At 42.6% G+C, this 16385-nt stretch overlaps 1 protein-coding gene across 1 annotated transcript in view; it reads right to left on the bottom strand.

The window, feature by feature from the left end:
- The window catches only part of plch2a (phospholipase C, eta 2a), a 345611-nt gene extending 334279 nt beyond the window's left edge, over positions 1 to 11332 (bottom strand). The window contains exons 1-2 of the mRNA XM_036140428.1: positions 11219 to 11332; positions 9386 to 10035 (exon numbers count right to left, since the gene is read on the bottom strand). Of these exons, the coding sequence (XP_035996321.1) occupies positions 9386 to 9539 (154 nt within the window). The 5' untranslated portion in view covers positions 9540 to 10035; positions 11219 to 11332. The remainder of the gene's footprint in view (positions 1 to 9385; positions 10036 to 11218) is intronic.
- Positions 11333 to 16385: the final 5053 nt, after the last annotated feature.

The raw sequence follows: 16385 nt of genomic DNA, 5'->3' as shown, positions 1-16385 counted from the left end.
GCACAGCTCAGCAGGATTTTTGCAGTGTATGTGGGTTAAGTTACAGCTGGGTTTCTGTGTTATGGGTCATAATCCTTTTTCTTTCATCCCCTTCTCATTCTCTGTACCCTCTTAATTCTCTGTCTTTCTTCATCGTATTCCTCTGCTTCTTTTCTGCGGATCAGACAACCACAATCACTTTATATGATGTCACCTGGGTCTGTGTATGTCTGTTTCTGTAGGGACATGCGCTTTCCAACTTCAGCTTTCCACACACCTATGGTAAAGCTAAGGTTTGTGACATGGAATGTGCATGGACCTGGCACCAGAGAGAAAAGGTTGAACATTTTAACCAGTTTTAAAGATTAAAGGCAGATGCTGTGTTATTGCAAAAAATTAAGTCAGCTACAACTGTAAAGGATCTTAACTCACCTGAGTTCCTTAACATGTTTTCCGTCTGCTATAACTCTCGACAAAGAGGAGTAGGAATTTTAATCCACAAAAACGTTAGTTTTACAATATTAGACACAATTATAGATCCTAAAGGTAGTGCTATAATAATAAACATATCTATTCATAACGAAAAATTATGTATTGTCGGTATATATGGCCCAATTGTTTATGACCTGTAATAAGTCCAGGCTTCAGACCAGTCATCAGTGACAGATTATTTCGACCCTTATTGTGAGACTTATTCCAGCGTTCTTTATTCTGACTTCCTGATCCTGATCTTGACCCGTTCTGCCTCTTGACCTCAGTGTCTGCCTGTTCCTGCCTGATCTGTTTGCCTGACCTGTCTTCAGACATCCATCCGACCTGACTACCTACCTGATCTCTGTCTGACCGTGTACCGACCAGAACCGTTTCCCTACTACCGAGCTTGCCTGCCCTCGTCCAGTCTGTCAGCTGCACTGTGTACCAAACCTGGAACTGTGACCCGACTTCGTCCTGGATTGTCCCTCGGCACCTCACCGGCTCTCTGACCTCCTGGATTCGACCACTGACTACGTCTCCGACATCGGCTCTGGCTTTGCACTCTGGATCTTCCTGCCCACACTCGTCTACACGGTTCTGACCTTCTGCTTGTCCACCGACCACCGATAGCTCAGCGCCTCGGACTCTCTGAGCTTGACATACCGCTGTGCCGTGTTGGCAGCCAGCCAGCTGGAACCTACTTCCATCACTAGATCAGAACTGGACATTAAGACCAGAGGTTCCTGCTGAAGACGCCAACGCCGCCCGCTCCGTTTCTGTTATCAATAAACATTCACAGAAAACTAACTGTCTGTCTGCCTTGTAAACTGGATCTTCCTTTTCTGAGCCTGCCACGAATATATTGAAAAACAAAATACCTTGGCCAATCAACTAACATAAATGAAGAAAAAACAACTATATTTGCAATTACAGATTAAACTGGTAAAACATTATATGATCCTGGAAGTATAAACAACACCTACTGAGATTACTACAAATCCTTATACACATCACAGCTAAACCAAATAATCAAATAATGGCCGATCAATTTCTGGATAAAATAAAACTTCCTATATTATCAGATAGTCAAATGATGATCCCGGAACAGTTGAAATTCAGGAAGCTCTTAAAAGCATGCCCAATAAAAATGCTTTGAGTCCAGATGGATTTCCAGTGGAATTTTATAAAGAATTCTGGAATATTCTGGCATCAACTTTCCACAGAATATTGTAGGAAGCTATGGAAAACGGCAGATCCATGGCTAATTGTCATGAATCAGAAACAGAGGACCCTGAATTCAGCCAGACAATCAAAAGGTTGTAATGAAGAAGGTGATTTATTAACAGAGCAAAAACAGGCAGAAAACCAAAAAGGGCACCAAGCCAAAAAACTAGGAGGCAGTGACCAAAAAAAACTCAAACAGTCCACAGCCAACAACCTAAAATAAGCTGGACAGAAGTCAGGCTGGTCTAATAAAACAAAGTGAGCAGAACAGGTCAAATAATTAAGGCAAAAACTAACAGAATCAGGTAGGGTTTCAGGCAGAACAGGCGAAACAGAAAAACTGGCAGGATCTGACTTACCCCAGGCAGGGAAAAAACACACACAATGATCGGGCAGAGTGCAAGGAACAGAGGCAGGCATAAGTAGGGGAGTGAGCAGGTGAATGGAATCAAACTAATTAGACTAGGAGGAGCTGATCAGGGAAGTGGAACTGAACTACTGACATGTGAAAACAGGTTAAACTAAAAAACAGCTCAAGAACCAATCTGAAACACAAAATAAATGACAAGACCCAACCTAAGATGGAACTCAAACCAAGACTGAAACAGGACACAAGCTAAAATAGAAAACAAGAACCTAAAAACAGAAATTAAAACTGAGGCAGGAACTCAAACTATGACACTAATATGAATTCTTCTACCATTAGTCTCCTGCTTAAACCAGGCAAAAATCCTATGTTTCCTACCACTTATTGCCCCATATCCCTTATTAATGTAGATATTAAAATAATCTCTAAAGCCCTTGCAGAATGATTAGAAAAAGTCACTCTTCTCATAATACACCCTGAACAAACTGGTTTCATAAAAGGAAGGCAGTCATCCACAAATGCATGCAGATTACTTAATTTAATAGATTAACCGTCCGTCCGTTGTCTTCCGCTTATCCGGGGTCGGGTCGCGGGGTTAGCAGCTTCAGTAGGGAGGCCCAGACGTCCCTCTCCCCAGCCACTTGGGCCAGCTCCTCAGGAGGAACCCCAAGGCGTTCCCAGGCCAGCCGGGAGACATAGTCCCTCCAGCGTGTCCTGGGTCTTCCCCTGGGCCTCCTCCCGGTGGGACGTGCCCGGAACACCTCTCCAGGGAGGCGTCCCGGAGGCATCCTGACCAGATGCCCGAGCCACCTCAACTGGCTCCTCTCGACGTGGAGGAGCAGCGGCTCTACTCTGAGTCCTCCCCGGATGACTGAGCTCCTCACCCTATCTCTAAGGGAGAGCCCAGACAAACTACGGAGAAAACTCATTTCAGCCGCTTGTATCCGGGATCTCGTTCTTTCGGTCACGACCCAAAGCTCGTGACCATAGATGAGGGTAGGAACGTAGATCGACCGGTAAATCGAGAGCTTCGCCTTTTGGCTCAGCTCTCTCTTCACCACAACGGATCGGTACAGCGCCCGCTTCACAGCAGACGCTGCACCAATCCGCCTGTCGATCTCCCGCTCCATCTTCCCCTCATTCGTGAACAAGACCCCAAGATACTTGAACTCCTCCACTAGGGGCAGGACATCCTCCCCAACCCGGAGAAGGCACTCTACCCTTTTCCGGTTCAAGACCATGGTCTCGGATTTGGAGGCACTGATTTTCATCCCGGCCGCTTCGCACTCGGCTGCGAACCGCTCCAGTGAGAGCTGTAGATCACGCCCTGATGAAGCCAATAGGACCACGTCATCCGCGAATAGCAGAGACGCAATCCTAAGGCAACCAAAGCGGATCCCCTCAACACCTTGGCTGCGCCTAGAAATTCTGTCCATAAAAGTTATGAACAGAATCGGTGACAAAGGGCAGCCTTGGCGGAGTCCAACCCTCACCGGAAACGAGTCCGACTTACTGCCGGCAATGCGGACCAGACTCTGACACCGGTCGTACAGAGACCTGACAGCCCTTATTAAAGGGTCCGGTACTCCATACTCCCGGAGTACCCCCCACAGGATCCCCCGGGGGACACGGTCGAATGCCTTCTCCAGATCCACAAAACACATGTAGACTGGTTGGGCAAACTCCCATGCCCCCTCAAGAATCCTGCTGAGGGTATAGAGCTGGTCCAGTGTTCCACGGCCAGGACGAAAACCACACTGCTCTTCCTGAATCCGAGATTCGACTATCCGACAGACCCTCCTTTCCAGAACCCCTGAATAGACCTTACCAGGGAGGCTTAAGAGTGTGATTCCTCTGTAGTTGGAACACACCCTCCGGTCCCCCTTTTTAAATAGGGGGACCACCACCCCAGTCTGCCAATCCAGGGGAACTGCCCCCGATGTCCACGCAATGTTGCAGAGCCGCGTTAACCAACACAGCCCCACAACATCCAGAGCCTTAAGGTACTCAGGGCGAATCTCATCCACCCCCGGAGCCTTGCCACCGAGGAGCTTTTTAACAACCTCGGCAACCTCAGCACCAGAGATGGGAGAACCCGACCCAGAGTCCTCAGGCTCTGCTTCCTCAATGGAAGACGTGTTGGTGGGATTAAGGAGGTCTTCGAAGTATTCCGCCCACCGACGCACGACGTCCCGAGTCGAGGTCAGCAGCACACCACCCCCACTGTAAACAGTGTTGGTGCTGCACTGCTTCCCCCTCCTGAGACGCCGGATGGTGGACCAGAATCGCTTCGAAGCCGTACGGAAGTCTTTCTCCATGGCCTCTCCGAACTCTTCCCACGCCCGAGTTTTTGCCTCGGCGACCAGCCGAGCCGCCTGCCGCTTCGACTGCCGGTACACATCAGCTGCTTCCGGAGTCCCACAGGCCAAAAAAGCCCGATAGGACTCCTTCTTCAGCTTGACGGCTTCCCTCACCGCTGGTGTCCACCAGCGGGTTCGAGGGCTTGCCGCCACGACATGCACCGACAACCTTGCGGCCACAGCTCCGACTAGCCGCCTCAGCAATAGAGGCGTGGAACATGGTCCATTCAGACTCAATGTCCCCCGCCTCCCTCGGGACGTGTTTAAAGTTCTCCCGGAGGTGGGAGTTAAAGCTCCGCCTCACAGGGGACTCCGCCAGACGTTCCCAGCAAACCCTCACAGTGCGTTTGGGCCTGCCCGGTCGGACCGGCTTCCTCCCCCGCCATCGGAGCCAACTCACCACCAGGTAATGGTCGGTGGAGAGCTCCGCCCCTCTCTTCACCCGAGTGTCCAAGACATGCGGCCGCAGGTCAGATGAAACGACAACAAAGTCGATCATTGAACTGCGACCTAGGGTGTCCTGGTGCCAAGAGCACATATGGACACCCTTATGCTTGAACATGGTGTTTGTGATGGACAGTCCATGACGAGCACAGAAGTCCAACAACAAAACACCACTCGAGTTCAGATCAGGTGGGCCATTCCTCCCAACCACGCCTCTCCAGGTCCCACTGTCATTGCCCACGTGAGCATTGAAGTCCCCCAGCAAAACGAGGGAGTCCCCAGGAGGGGCACTCTCCAGTACCCCTTCCAAGGACTCCAAAAAGGGTGGGTAATCTGAACTGCTGTTTGGCGCATAAGCGCAAACAACAGTCAGAACCCGTCCCCCCACACGAATGCGGAGGGAGGCCACCCTCTCGTTCACCGGGGAAAACCCCAACGTGCAGGCACCGAGATGGGGGGCAACAAGTATGCCAACCCCAGCTCGGCGCCTCTCACCATGGGCAACTCCAGAGTGGAAGAATGTCCAGCCCCTCTCAAGGAGACTGGTTCCGGAGCCAGAGCGGTGCGTCGAGGTGAGTCCGACTATCTCTAGTCGGAACCTCTCAACCTCGCGCACAAGCTCAGGCTCCTTCCCCACCAGAGAGGTGACATTCCACGTCCCAAGAGCCAGCTTCTGCAGCCGAGGATCGGAACGCCAAGGTGACAATAGATTATTCCTATAGTAAAAACATTCAATCCAATATATTATCTTTAGATGCAGAACAAGTATTTGATAGAGGTAACTACTCTACATACATTTGGTTTTGGAACTTTTTGTTTATAAATTGGTTAAATATTCCATACAGTTTCCCAACCGCATGTGTCAAGAGAAATAACCAGTTTTTGTCTCCATAGAGGCACCAGGCAAGAATGCCCGTTTTCTCCCTCACTGTTTGCTATGTTTATTTAACCACTAGCAGCAACAATTAGACAAACTAATGATATTAAAAGTATAAAATGCATAAAATAGAGCATAAAATCAGTCTTTGTGTATTACTTTATCTCTAGCACTCAAACACCTCTCTCTCTCAAGTAACTGGATTACTAGAATCTTACTCAGATTACTCTATAAATTGGTCAAAATCTACAGTACTGCCATATAACTGTTCTTTACAGAACCCCCCTAGATTTACAACTACAGCCAAGGAACATTGAATATATGGTTATTAGTGTGTTCTTTAAACTGACGGATTTAACAAAACGTAATCATGTACCTCTTTTAAATAAAATAGAAGATGATCTTGCCAAATGGAAATCTCTACCAATTTCACTTATGGGAATGGTTGCTTCAATTAAAATTATACTTTTACCTAGAATTAATTACTTATTCTCAATTATCCTAGATAAACCATCATTGGACAGGGCTAAATCTCTGGACTCCTCCATCTCTAAATTTCTAGATAAAGGAGGGCTAGATCTGCCTCATTTTCACCACCAAGTTCCAACCCCAGTTCTAAAGTCATTACACTGGCTCCCTGTATCTCAGAGAATAGACTTTAAAATACTTCTGTTAGTCTATAAATCCCTGAATGGCTTAGCACCTAAATACATCACAGACTTGTTATCAGTGTATCAACCCTCCAGACCACTCAGGTCTTCTGGCTCCAGTCTGCTCTGCTTACCTAGAACCAGAACTAAACAAGGAGAAGCAGCATTTAGTTCCTATGCTCCACTTATCTGGAACAAACTTCCAGTAAATTGTAAAGGTGCGGAAAGCTTGAGTTCCTTTAAATCAAGATTAAAAACACATTTGTTTAGGATTGCTTTCAACTGTTCTAGTTAACTGAATCACCACTTTTTTGTTCTATTTTCTATCTACATTTGATTCCTACTTGCTTTTATTCTGTTTTAATTTGCTATATTTTAATCATGTAAAGCACTTTGCATTGTCCCTGTACTGAATTGGGCTATATCAATAAATTTGCCTTGCCTTACCAATTATTTGCAAATAGGCTCCAATGTTTTGGCTAGACACAGAACAGAAAATATGTGATGATATCAAGATTTCTGATATGATGATATCAAGATTGCCATTTATTAACTCAAACATAAAATGGCATGCATACTACATACATGCAAAAATCAACACCAGCTCTTCTCTGACAGCATGGTGTGAGTTTCTTAAAGTGACAGAGTCATCACTTATCCTGTGCAAGCGTACATCTATCTAGACTAGTCCTGACACCCTACAAAAAAAATAATTATATGATAAACTTTCCTTACTGGAAGGGTAAGCTCCTAAATAGAATGGAGTTCTATTTAGGAGCTAAATTTTAAGTCTATTTATGACGTAAAATCCTTATAGTCATAAGTTCAAATAGTTACAAAATTAATAAATAAAAAGAAAAAATAAGACAATCTAAAACAGATTTTCAATGAGACAAAGGTACCCTCGATTCTTAGTCGACTAACTGAGGTTTTCATAATTTTTGCCTCCTGAACTGAAGTAAAACTGTATCGCCTTGAGACCCAGTGGATGCACTGTCTCCAAATTTTATCTCAGAAACAGCTGGCAAAACAAGTGAACGACATTTGTTTTATTTTGTTATTTTTCTTCCGTGCTTGGCCAGGATAAACTATGTTTTAGAACTAGGAAGGTCCTAAACTGTCACTGTGTCCTTGAAGTCCGCCAGTAGTCCAATCTTAGACGTATTGAATCTATTTGAAATGGCCCCGGAGCTGAGTCCCGGCCTGCAGAGCTGACCACTCTATTGTTCTCCCTTTTTGCATTCTGCTGTTTACTGCTCGGAGTCCTGTTTTCTGACTCTCCCTAACTCGCAAGAGCTAGGGAGTTTGTCCTGTCAGGGTTCAATCCCCTGCTCTGACCATCTCAATTGTTGTGTCCTTGAGCAAGACACTTCCGCCGCATTGCTTGCTGGTGATGGTCAGAGGGAACATACATCGTCATACATCGGTGGCACCAATGTGTGGCAGCCTTGCTTCTGTCAGTCTGCTTCAGGGCAGCTGTGGTTACTAACATAGCTCACCACCATCAGGGAGTGTGTGTCTGTCTGTCTGTCTGTCTGTCTGTCTGTCTGTCTGTCTGTGTGTGTGTGTGTGTGTGTGTGTGTGTGTGTGTGTGTGTGTGTGTGTGTGTGTGTGTGTGTGTGTGTGTGTGTGTGTGTGTGTGTGTGTGTGTGTGTGAGAATGACTGACTGGAGTTTGAGGTTGTTGAACTTGATAAAAGTGCTGTACCAGTACAACCAATTTACCATTTATACTGATTTTATGGAGAATTAAGAATTAAAATGGTTACCTGCATCAGTATCAGGGCTGTCTGTGCATGGGGCAGCCATGTTGGATTTTGTATTAAAGTGGGGAACACACTACTTAGTAGCTTTTAAAAGGATTTTGAATTCATACTAGCAGACTGGTGTCTGTTAAAAGACGGAAGGACCACACACTAACCAATTGCACCTGCTGAGTGATCCTAAACTACAGGATTGGTCAAACCAAATATCATTGACTCAAAACTTTAAATCTACCTGTAAGTGGCGTTAACAGAAGAAGTTCTCAGAATTCAGATAGTCTGTGTTTTTATGCCACTTCACCATAAATAAGATGCCATTCATATTACTTTTTGTAATCACTTGTGTTTATTTACCAATTCAATATGATTTGGAGTTAGTGTTGACTAAATTTTTGTTATAGTCATATTGAGGTTTTGCAAAATAGATTTTTCTTTCATTTGAGGTCGTTTGTGGGTTTTCGGAAACAATTTGCAATGTGGGCTCTAATCTAAAAAGGTATTATTTCTATCTTAGCAGACAGTTGTGCAAGCTGTATTATGCAAATAAAGATTTAGAATTCCAGATAAATAAATGTATTCTAATTACAAAATATTTCATTCAGAAATGTTAATGTCTTTAAAATAACCCCCTTACCGTTATGTGCAATATGAGTATGGCTTGATTTATTTCAGTGGGACCCTTCATTTACAACATTTTTGTTTAAAATATTCGACTCACTTTTTTCTACTGCATGTGTCATGTTGTTTGGAATTGTAGAAGGACCAAAGGCAGACAAAAGCTTGGGAGCCACATGATTAAGTCATGATTTATTGAAATGAAAAAGCATCAGCTTTCGTTTTACATATAGAAATCCTGTAACTTTAGCTTAATCTAAACAAGATGGTGCTGATCCAGAAAGTCTCCCTTCCATAAAATCAGCAAGTCTAATGTTTTCAACATCTCCTCCATAATCTGAAAAATCATTCACCAGAACTCCAAATGTCTCTGTGTTGTGTTAGTTTGTTACTTAACCAGCATTTGAATCCAACAAAAATCTAAACAGTGTTTTGTCGCATTTAAACCAACTTTGCATTAAACAACTGCCCATGAAACAGTTCGGCAGAGACCACAAAATACTTGCCACAACACTCAACTTCACATGTCCACACACGCGGGAAGTGTTTTGGCACATTGTCTGGCTCAATTAGAGACACAGGAACTTATCATCACACTCAAAGCACCTGCAGGTTACATAGGCAAACACTTACCGACAGTGATGATGTTAGCAGACAGGAAGTGACTGCAGGGAAGGCTGACGGTGCTCACATAAGAGTCATCATCTATTGTCAGGGTTGTCCTGGATTTCAGCGATGGGTTGGGAGAGTCAGTCACCATGGCCATTCTAGCCACCACAGATTCCATAATGGTTGATGTACTGTATGACTGACAGGTTTGTGATGCCGGGGGTATAACAGTTATCAGATTTTGTAAGTGGGGCAGCTGACTTCACACCCAAAATAAACTGTCAGTGTCTGTGAGGAATGTGATCCAGTCAAAAAGTCAAATGCTGTGGCTCTACTTTATAAATATTCTCTTAAATCTGTAATGCAGGTGCAAAAAAGCCCGGAAGCGTTTCCTAAGTTCTAAAGAGGAAGGTGTGACGGACGAGGTTGAGCTTTACCAAATACGTTCCAAGCCAGATGTTTTGAGATAGGAAATGCAGAATAAAAAAATGCAGAATAAAAAAAATTACAAAGGTCTTCGGAACAAATGTCTTCCAGAAAATGTTGAGTTGTCTTTAAAAAAAATCATTGTAATGCTCTCAGATCAGTATTGATGGACATCTGTGAGATGCCATCATTTGAGACAATGTCAGTAATCTTGGTCCACAACAGGCAGGTCACACAGCTATTTTCTCCTAAAGAAAAAACAGATACAAAACAAGACACATGATGTACTCATTTCTTTCGGTTCAAACAACATTTTGAATTTAATATTACACATTTGTTACACAATCTAATTCTGCAAAAAAAATGTCAGGGAACAGGAGACATTTCTCTGGTGTTTTGTGGTCTCTGTTTCTCAAAGAGTAAAGCCTCCTGAATACTGAACAAATTTCTGGAGCATGTTGACACAGTGGCAGCTTCCAGATTTTCCCTAAATATTGACATCACCTAAACTAAAGTATCAAGTCTGTAATGCATAAATGTGTCTCAGACAACCATTCCTGCCACTCTACACTGAAAACTGCTAAACAACCATTTAAAATATTATTTTTCACTGTAAGAATACGTTTTCAATAAATTTTCTGTATTGTGCAAAGCTACTGGGATAGTACTGAGATGCTGGTGTAGACTCTCGGTTATCCAGGCCAGATCCAGAACATCAGGCTTAAAGGTTGTAGTTAGGACAATCACACTGCTGGGAATTAACTGCAGCCAGAGCTTTTATGCGCTGTTACATGCCAATGCCACTGAAATTTGTGGTTGTTGTGTTGGATTATTGGCCCTGTGCAAAATGCTAAAATATGGAGGGCACACCATGACGCCTGCTCTAAGTTGTAAGTAGTCTTTTCTTTTTAGGAAAATCATTTGCCATAGCATTTTAACTAAAACTGTTTACAAGCTCGTTAACAGAGGGTTAAGGCAGATTGAGTGATGAGGTTTGTCATTGTCACTAATGCGGCATTTTTAATTACCAGTGATCAACTTTTGCTAGTGCTATGAAGAGCATCGTTTTAATCGGGACACAGCAAAAATCATATACAGCAGCAACCACATTAGACTTGTTCAGACTTTTTAAATAATCAAATCCAAAATATGTAATTTGTTATGAGTTGTTTTTTATACACACAGAGAAAGTCTGAAGTTAGTGAGTAAGCCCAGGATCTCCTATGCACTAATTACATTGAATGTTAAATTGGCCCAGCTTGAGAATCCAGAAATAATCAATACAAAAATTTGATAAAAATTTACAAAATACATACAGAAACAGCACATTGTATTCTGGAAAAGATCTAAAGGTATTCCATTCAGCTGGACTGAGCACACATCTTCGACTTCTTTCAACATTCCCACATAAACGTCCTTTTGTTTACCAACCTTCCTGCGATAATCCTTCTGGAGAATCCAACAAAGAAAAAAATGGATCCTCAAGAATACAGCTGACCCTCACAATGAAAGTTTCCTGTAAAACAGCTAGGTGCTACACTATCACCTTGCTACTAACTAAAGTGTGTGCTGGAGTGGCTGAATGAGGTATGGTGGGGGTGTCAGCTAGGTTTGGCTAGATGCGGAAGGTTGACTGGAGAGCATGTTAGGAATTGTTTCACAGAGATTGTCCATCAGCATTCAGGTCTGGGCACGTTTCCTTTAGAAACCATCACACATGCACAGTCCACTTGGACACTCTGGAGTGTGTGTGTGTGTGTGTGTGTGTGTGTGTGTGTGCGTGCATGCGTGCGTGCGTGCGTGCATGTGTGCGTGTGTGTGTGTGTGTGTGTGTGTGTGTGTGTGTGTGTGTGTGTGTGTGTGTGTGTGTGTGTCCTATTCGTGCTGCTGATGACCGTTATTTGTATTTTACCAGAAAAGTGAGGAATGTTTGTAGCAAAGTGAAGCCATTTTCCTGGTCCTCACTTTGTTTTTTTGAATCGATCTTATATTAATTCATAAAGATGGATTCATATAACCAAAGAGTGATTTTTAAAAAAAAATGCATTTTCCACTGTGAACTTAAAAGTGTGAGCCGGCATTCCCGCCTCACACTGCACTCTGGGAGGTGAATTTTTAATGTCATACTTTTAATAATGCACCAAGTTAGTGTCCAAATAACAGCTGTAGATATCTCTGGTATCTCTGTTTTCTACCCAAGATCTGTTTGGGTTTTCTGCCATACAGCATGTTCATGAAAGCAATCGTCTCAACATTCAGGGAAAGGGTTTGGTCCTTACAGCCACCATTAACTATCTTTACTTTATTAATTTGTTGTTAAATGTTATAATGCTAGTATCAATATACAGAAACCTATTAATGGCTATACCAGACAATGCTCTTAACATTACAAATAAATGGGTGCTGGAGTTGAATTTTACAATTTAGGAGAATAATGAGAAGCAATGTGCATGGAGAGGGTTTGATTGGAGGATGAAGACAAGATTTTTTGGAACACCTTTGGTAGTTTCCAATTTTCTTCACAAGCTCGAACACTGGTGCAATATTTTTTGGAGAGAATGTGGAATGGTGGGTGGGTACTCATATCCACTGTCTTTCCAAAAAACTAGAAAGTCACCACCTGGATTTAACTAAGCAAATAGGTATGAGTCTCACATTGAATAATTACTGCAGGGACGATTATGTTTCAGCTGGCAACAAGTTATTTAACCCTAACTGGTGCAATGAGTTGCCTCTCATTTCTTAAACAACCATGTCGAACGACACATACAGTGGTTGTGGAAAAGATGTCAGTCTCTGAAACAGACTGGTCAAATCATTGGCATGCATCAAGCAGACAAAACATTTGCAGAAGATAGCAGAAACGACCAAAATTGGGTTACGAACTGTCCGATGCTGTCATGATTTGGATTTTGGTTTATGGAATAGTTTGGGTTTTATAGACCAGTTCATTGTTATTATTTTGATCTGGGTTTTTCGCACATGCGCGCCGGACTGGTAGGCAAAAGGCGATCACAATGGCGGACTCAAAAAAAGGAAACGAAGAGTTCTCAACGTATTTCTGTTCTTTAGATAACGTATCACAAGATCGTTTTAAGAGTAAGTTGATGGTTGATGGTATCAAACTGCCAGATCCACACAGCAAAAGCCTGAAGGGATGGGGCGAGTCTGTGAAATGCTGGCTGAGTGTTCCGTACGCCGACATATACAGCTACTTTATCAACACGGCAGGCCAGTACACACGAGAGAGCATGAAAGCCATGAAATCACTGGACGGCTACAATTTATATCGGGACATAGGCACCAGCAACCCCCGCGACCCCATGAGGGATTAAGCGGGTCAGAAAATGGATGGATGGATGTTCAGACATGTTTGTGTAACATACGAAAGCGGAGTCGGACACAGTCAGCGCCTCAGCAGAGAGGAAGACCCGCCACCGGTAGGTTAAAAAAAACATTGTTCACTAAGGATTATTTTGGTGTTTTTGTCCTTTTCACAGACTCATGCCATAGGGTTTGCATACAATGTTCATGTACGTATATTATTACGAAACAAACGTTTACATCTTGACTTAAGTATATATCCTAATTTTCTATTTATATAATTATTTAAGTAGAACAATGACCAGTGCAAAATTAAGTTTTTACCGGAGATGAAGTGTAGACTGCAAATTCTGTCGTGGTATGATGGCTCCCACAGTCGATTGGGATTGTCTGCCTGCATCCGTTTCATTGAAATTATCCATTTCTTTCGTCTTTCGGTAAACGAAAGAAACGTACATCCAAAGACTTGGATTGCCTGTGTGTGCAACCGTGAGCACAACAAGTCGTAGGCATTGTTTAGATTCCAAAAATAAACGAACTAAAAGTACGCTCTAATTCACCTGTTTTGTCATGGTAGTAGACGGGAACAATACTGTTTTTGCCTACCTGCGGGACCCGGATGTAGCGCATGACGTCACGCATGAACTGGTCTATTGTGGTTTGATTTTACCCTGAGCTACCTCTATAGTTATGCTGCTATAGGCCATCATGGCCTATATTTCTCACTTTACTCAGTTCTACTGTTCTCCAGTCTACTGTTCTCCAGTTTTGCATTGCATTACATTGAAATGACTGTTGTCATTTCAGCTTTTAACTTTTTTTGTTCTCTCTCTTTTTCTTCATAGTAGGTACACCTGGTCTGGTGTTCTGTTAGCTGTGACATAATCCAGGGAAGACAGATCATCCGCTATTACCATCTAATGTAGAACAGAATACTGGATCACTGGTCTTGTTGTGTCTCTGCTCTGTCTTCTCTAACCCCCAGTCAGTCGAGGCAGATGACCGTTCACACTGAGCCTGGTTCTGGTTCTGCTGGAGGTTTTTCCTTCCCGTTTTTGGGGAGTTTTTCTTTCCTCTGTTGCTTTATGCTTGCTCAGTATGAGGGATTGCTGCAAAGCCATGGACAATGCAGACGACTCTCCCTGTAGCTCTACGATTCTCCAGGAGTGAATGCTGCTTGTCAAGACTTTGATGCAATCAACTGGTTCCCTTATATAGGAAGTTTTTGACCAATCTGTATAATCTGACCCAATCTGTATGATCTGATTGAATTTGACCTTGTAAGGTGCCTTGAGATGACATGTTTAATGAATTGGTGCTATATAAATTTTATTGAATTGAATTTTGTACTTTGTTTTATGTTATCAGTTCTTCTGGTCTGCTCCAATCACTTCTATCACTAGCCTTTATTCAGTTCACTTGCCAGCATTCTTTGACCTGTTCCTGCTTGTTTACCTGTGTACCAGACCTAGCCAGTTTTTGGATTTTCTGAGCTTGCCTGTTCCCTGCCTGTTTTACCTGCCTGCTTGTGTAACGACCCTGGACTGTTTATCAACCAAGAGCTTTGTCTTGCCCTGCCCGTCATTTCTGTCTGTTAAATCCCGGTTCCTGCTCCCGACCTTTTGTTTAAATAAACCTTCTTTAATTTTATCCTCTTGTCTGGCTGATTACTGGGTCCTGCTTCTTGTGTTCATGACAGATGCATTGTTAAAAATTGAAAGGATAGTGGGGACCCATCATCTTTGAGGAAAAAATGTGTCCGGAAAATAATCCTGAATAACCGTGATCTGTGATCACTTAAATGTTTGTTGAAATCAAATAGAAGAAAAAAACAGAAGAACTCTGGGCTATGTTTAATTGTGAAAGTAAGAGCATTTCCACATGCAAAATGCAAAGGGATGTTTAATGTTGTTAGTTACAATAAAATAAGAAATACTTTTATTGTCCTACAATGTGGAAAATGCAGCGTGACGGTGGCAAAAACACGATTATATACTAAATCATTAATAAAAACAAACCAATCTAATCTAAAGTTAGTGCTATAGCATCAGAGAATGTACTTTTCAGAAAGCAAAAGATAAAAATAAAACCAGAGTAAGTATTGCACAATTGTTGATAAACTGGCATTTTCAGATAAAAATTTTATATTCAAGTTAAACAAAGGGTATTCAGCTGCCGATTTACAGAATGATGTGATAAACATACGCAACATGCATGATTGTACAAGCAACACAAGTGGCCAAAAATGTCTGCAAATGGACATCAGCATCTGAGAGACAGTTTAAAGGATTTGTGATCAGATCAGGACCTGTGCAACCAGTTTGTTTTGCGCAGCAGTGATTATAAAGTCTAAAAGCAGCTGGGAGGAAGGACCTGTGGAAGCCGTCTTTTCTGCAGGCCTTTTGTGACTTCCATATTTATAATTCTCAAACATAAAATGTAGTTGTGTCCCTTTTTACATTTTGGCCACATATTATGTGTAGGTAAAGAAATTATGAAAATTTTCATACTAGCCATTACTGTTTATTTCAAACACAACTGAAGACAGGGTTGCATACTTTGGTCTGAGAGATTAGCCTATACCTTTGAAATCAGATTGTAGAATGTAGAACACCTGCAAGTTAATAAGGACTTTTAGGGTAAATCAGAGACACATTTTTTATAACTCAGATGACTTATAACGGAACCTAAACAGTTTTACACATTTTTATAACAGAATCTCTTTTTCCTTTTCAAATCACTTGAAAATCATTTGAAAACAGAAACCACTAAATCTCTCCAGGAGCCTGTAGAGCTATGCTCACTTTCTCAACTTCAAGCCAGTCAATTTGATGTAAATGGATTCCTTCACCCCTATTTTCTCTCTCCAAAGTATGAACATTTTGGTCCTCAAATAGTGTCCCTTATATCTAGGAGTAGGCGCTCTGCTGACTCTTGTCCTGAGGACCTGCCTCTCCTGTCTGTGAATAGGTTGTTTAGTTTCTCCAATAAAGGAATGGAATAATAATAATAATTTATTCAAGAGGTTGAATTAAAAAAAAGCCCTTCAGATGTAGAGCGTGAAATGTTTTCAACCACAAGAACCAGTTGTTTCGTTTTTTGAACCTTTTTTGGATGCTGTGCAGCATTTCCAGAAAGTTTACCAGGATGCTGTAATGTTGCCTAACACTATTGGCACATGTTAAACAAGGCTGTGATGAATGAGTAATAGCTGTCATATGGAAGAAAGAGCTTCTGAAACTGGAAGTCAACACCCTTTTGTGTAGCAGTTTTC

This window comes from Fundulus heteroclitus, chromosome 1, assembly GCF_011125445.2.
Source record: "Fundulus heteroclitus isolate FHET01 chromosome 1, MU-UCD_Fhet_4.1, whole genome shotgun sequence".
In the NCBI taxonomy this organism is placed as follows: Eukaryota; Metazoa; Chordata; class Actinopteri; order Cyprinodontiformes; family Fundulidae; genus Fundulus; species Fundulus heteroclitus.
Note: the sequence above shows the minus strand (reverse complement) of the source record. Positions and strands in the feature narration are given on the sequence as shown.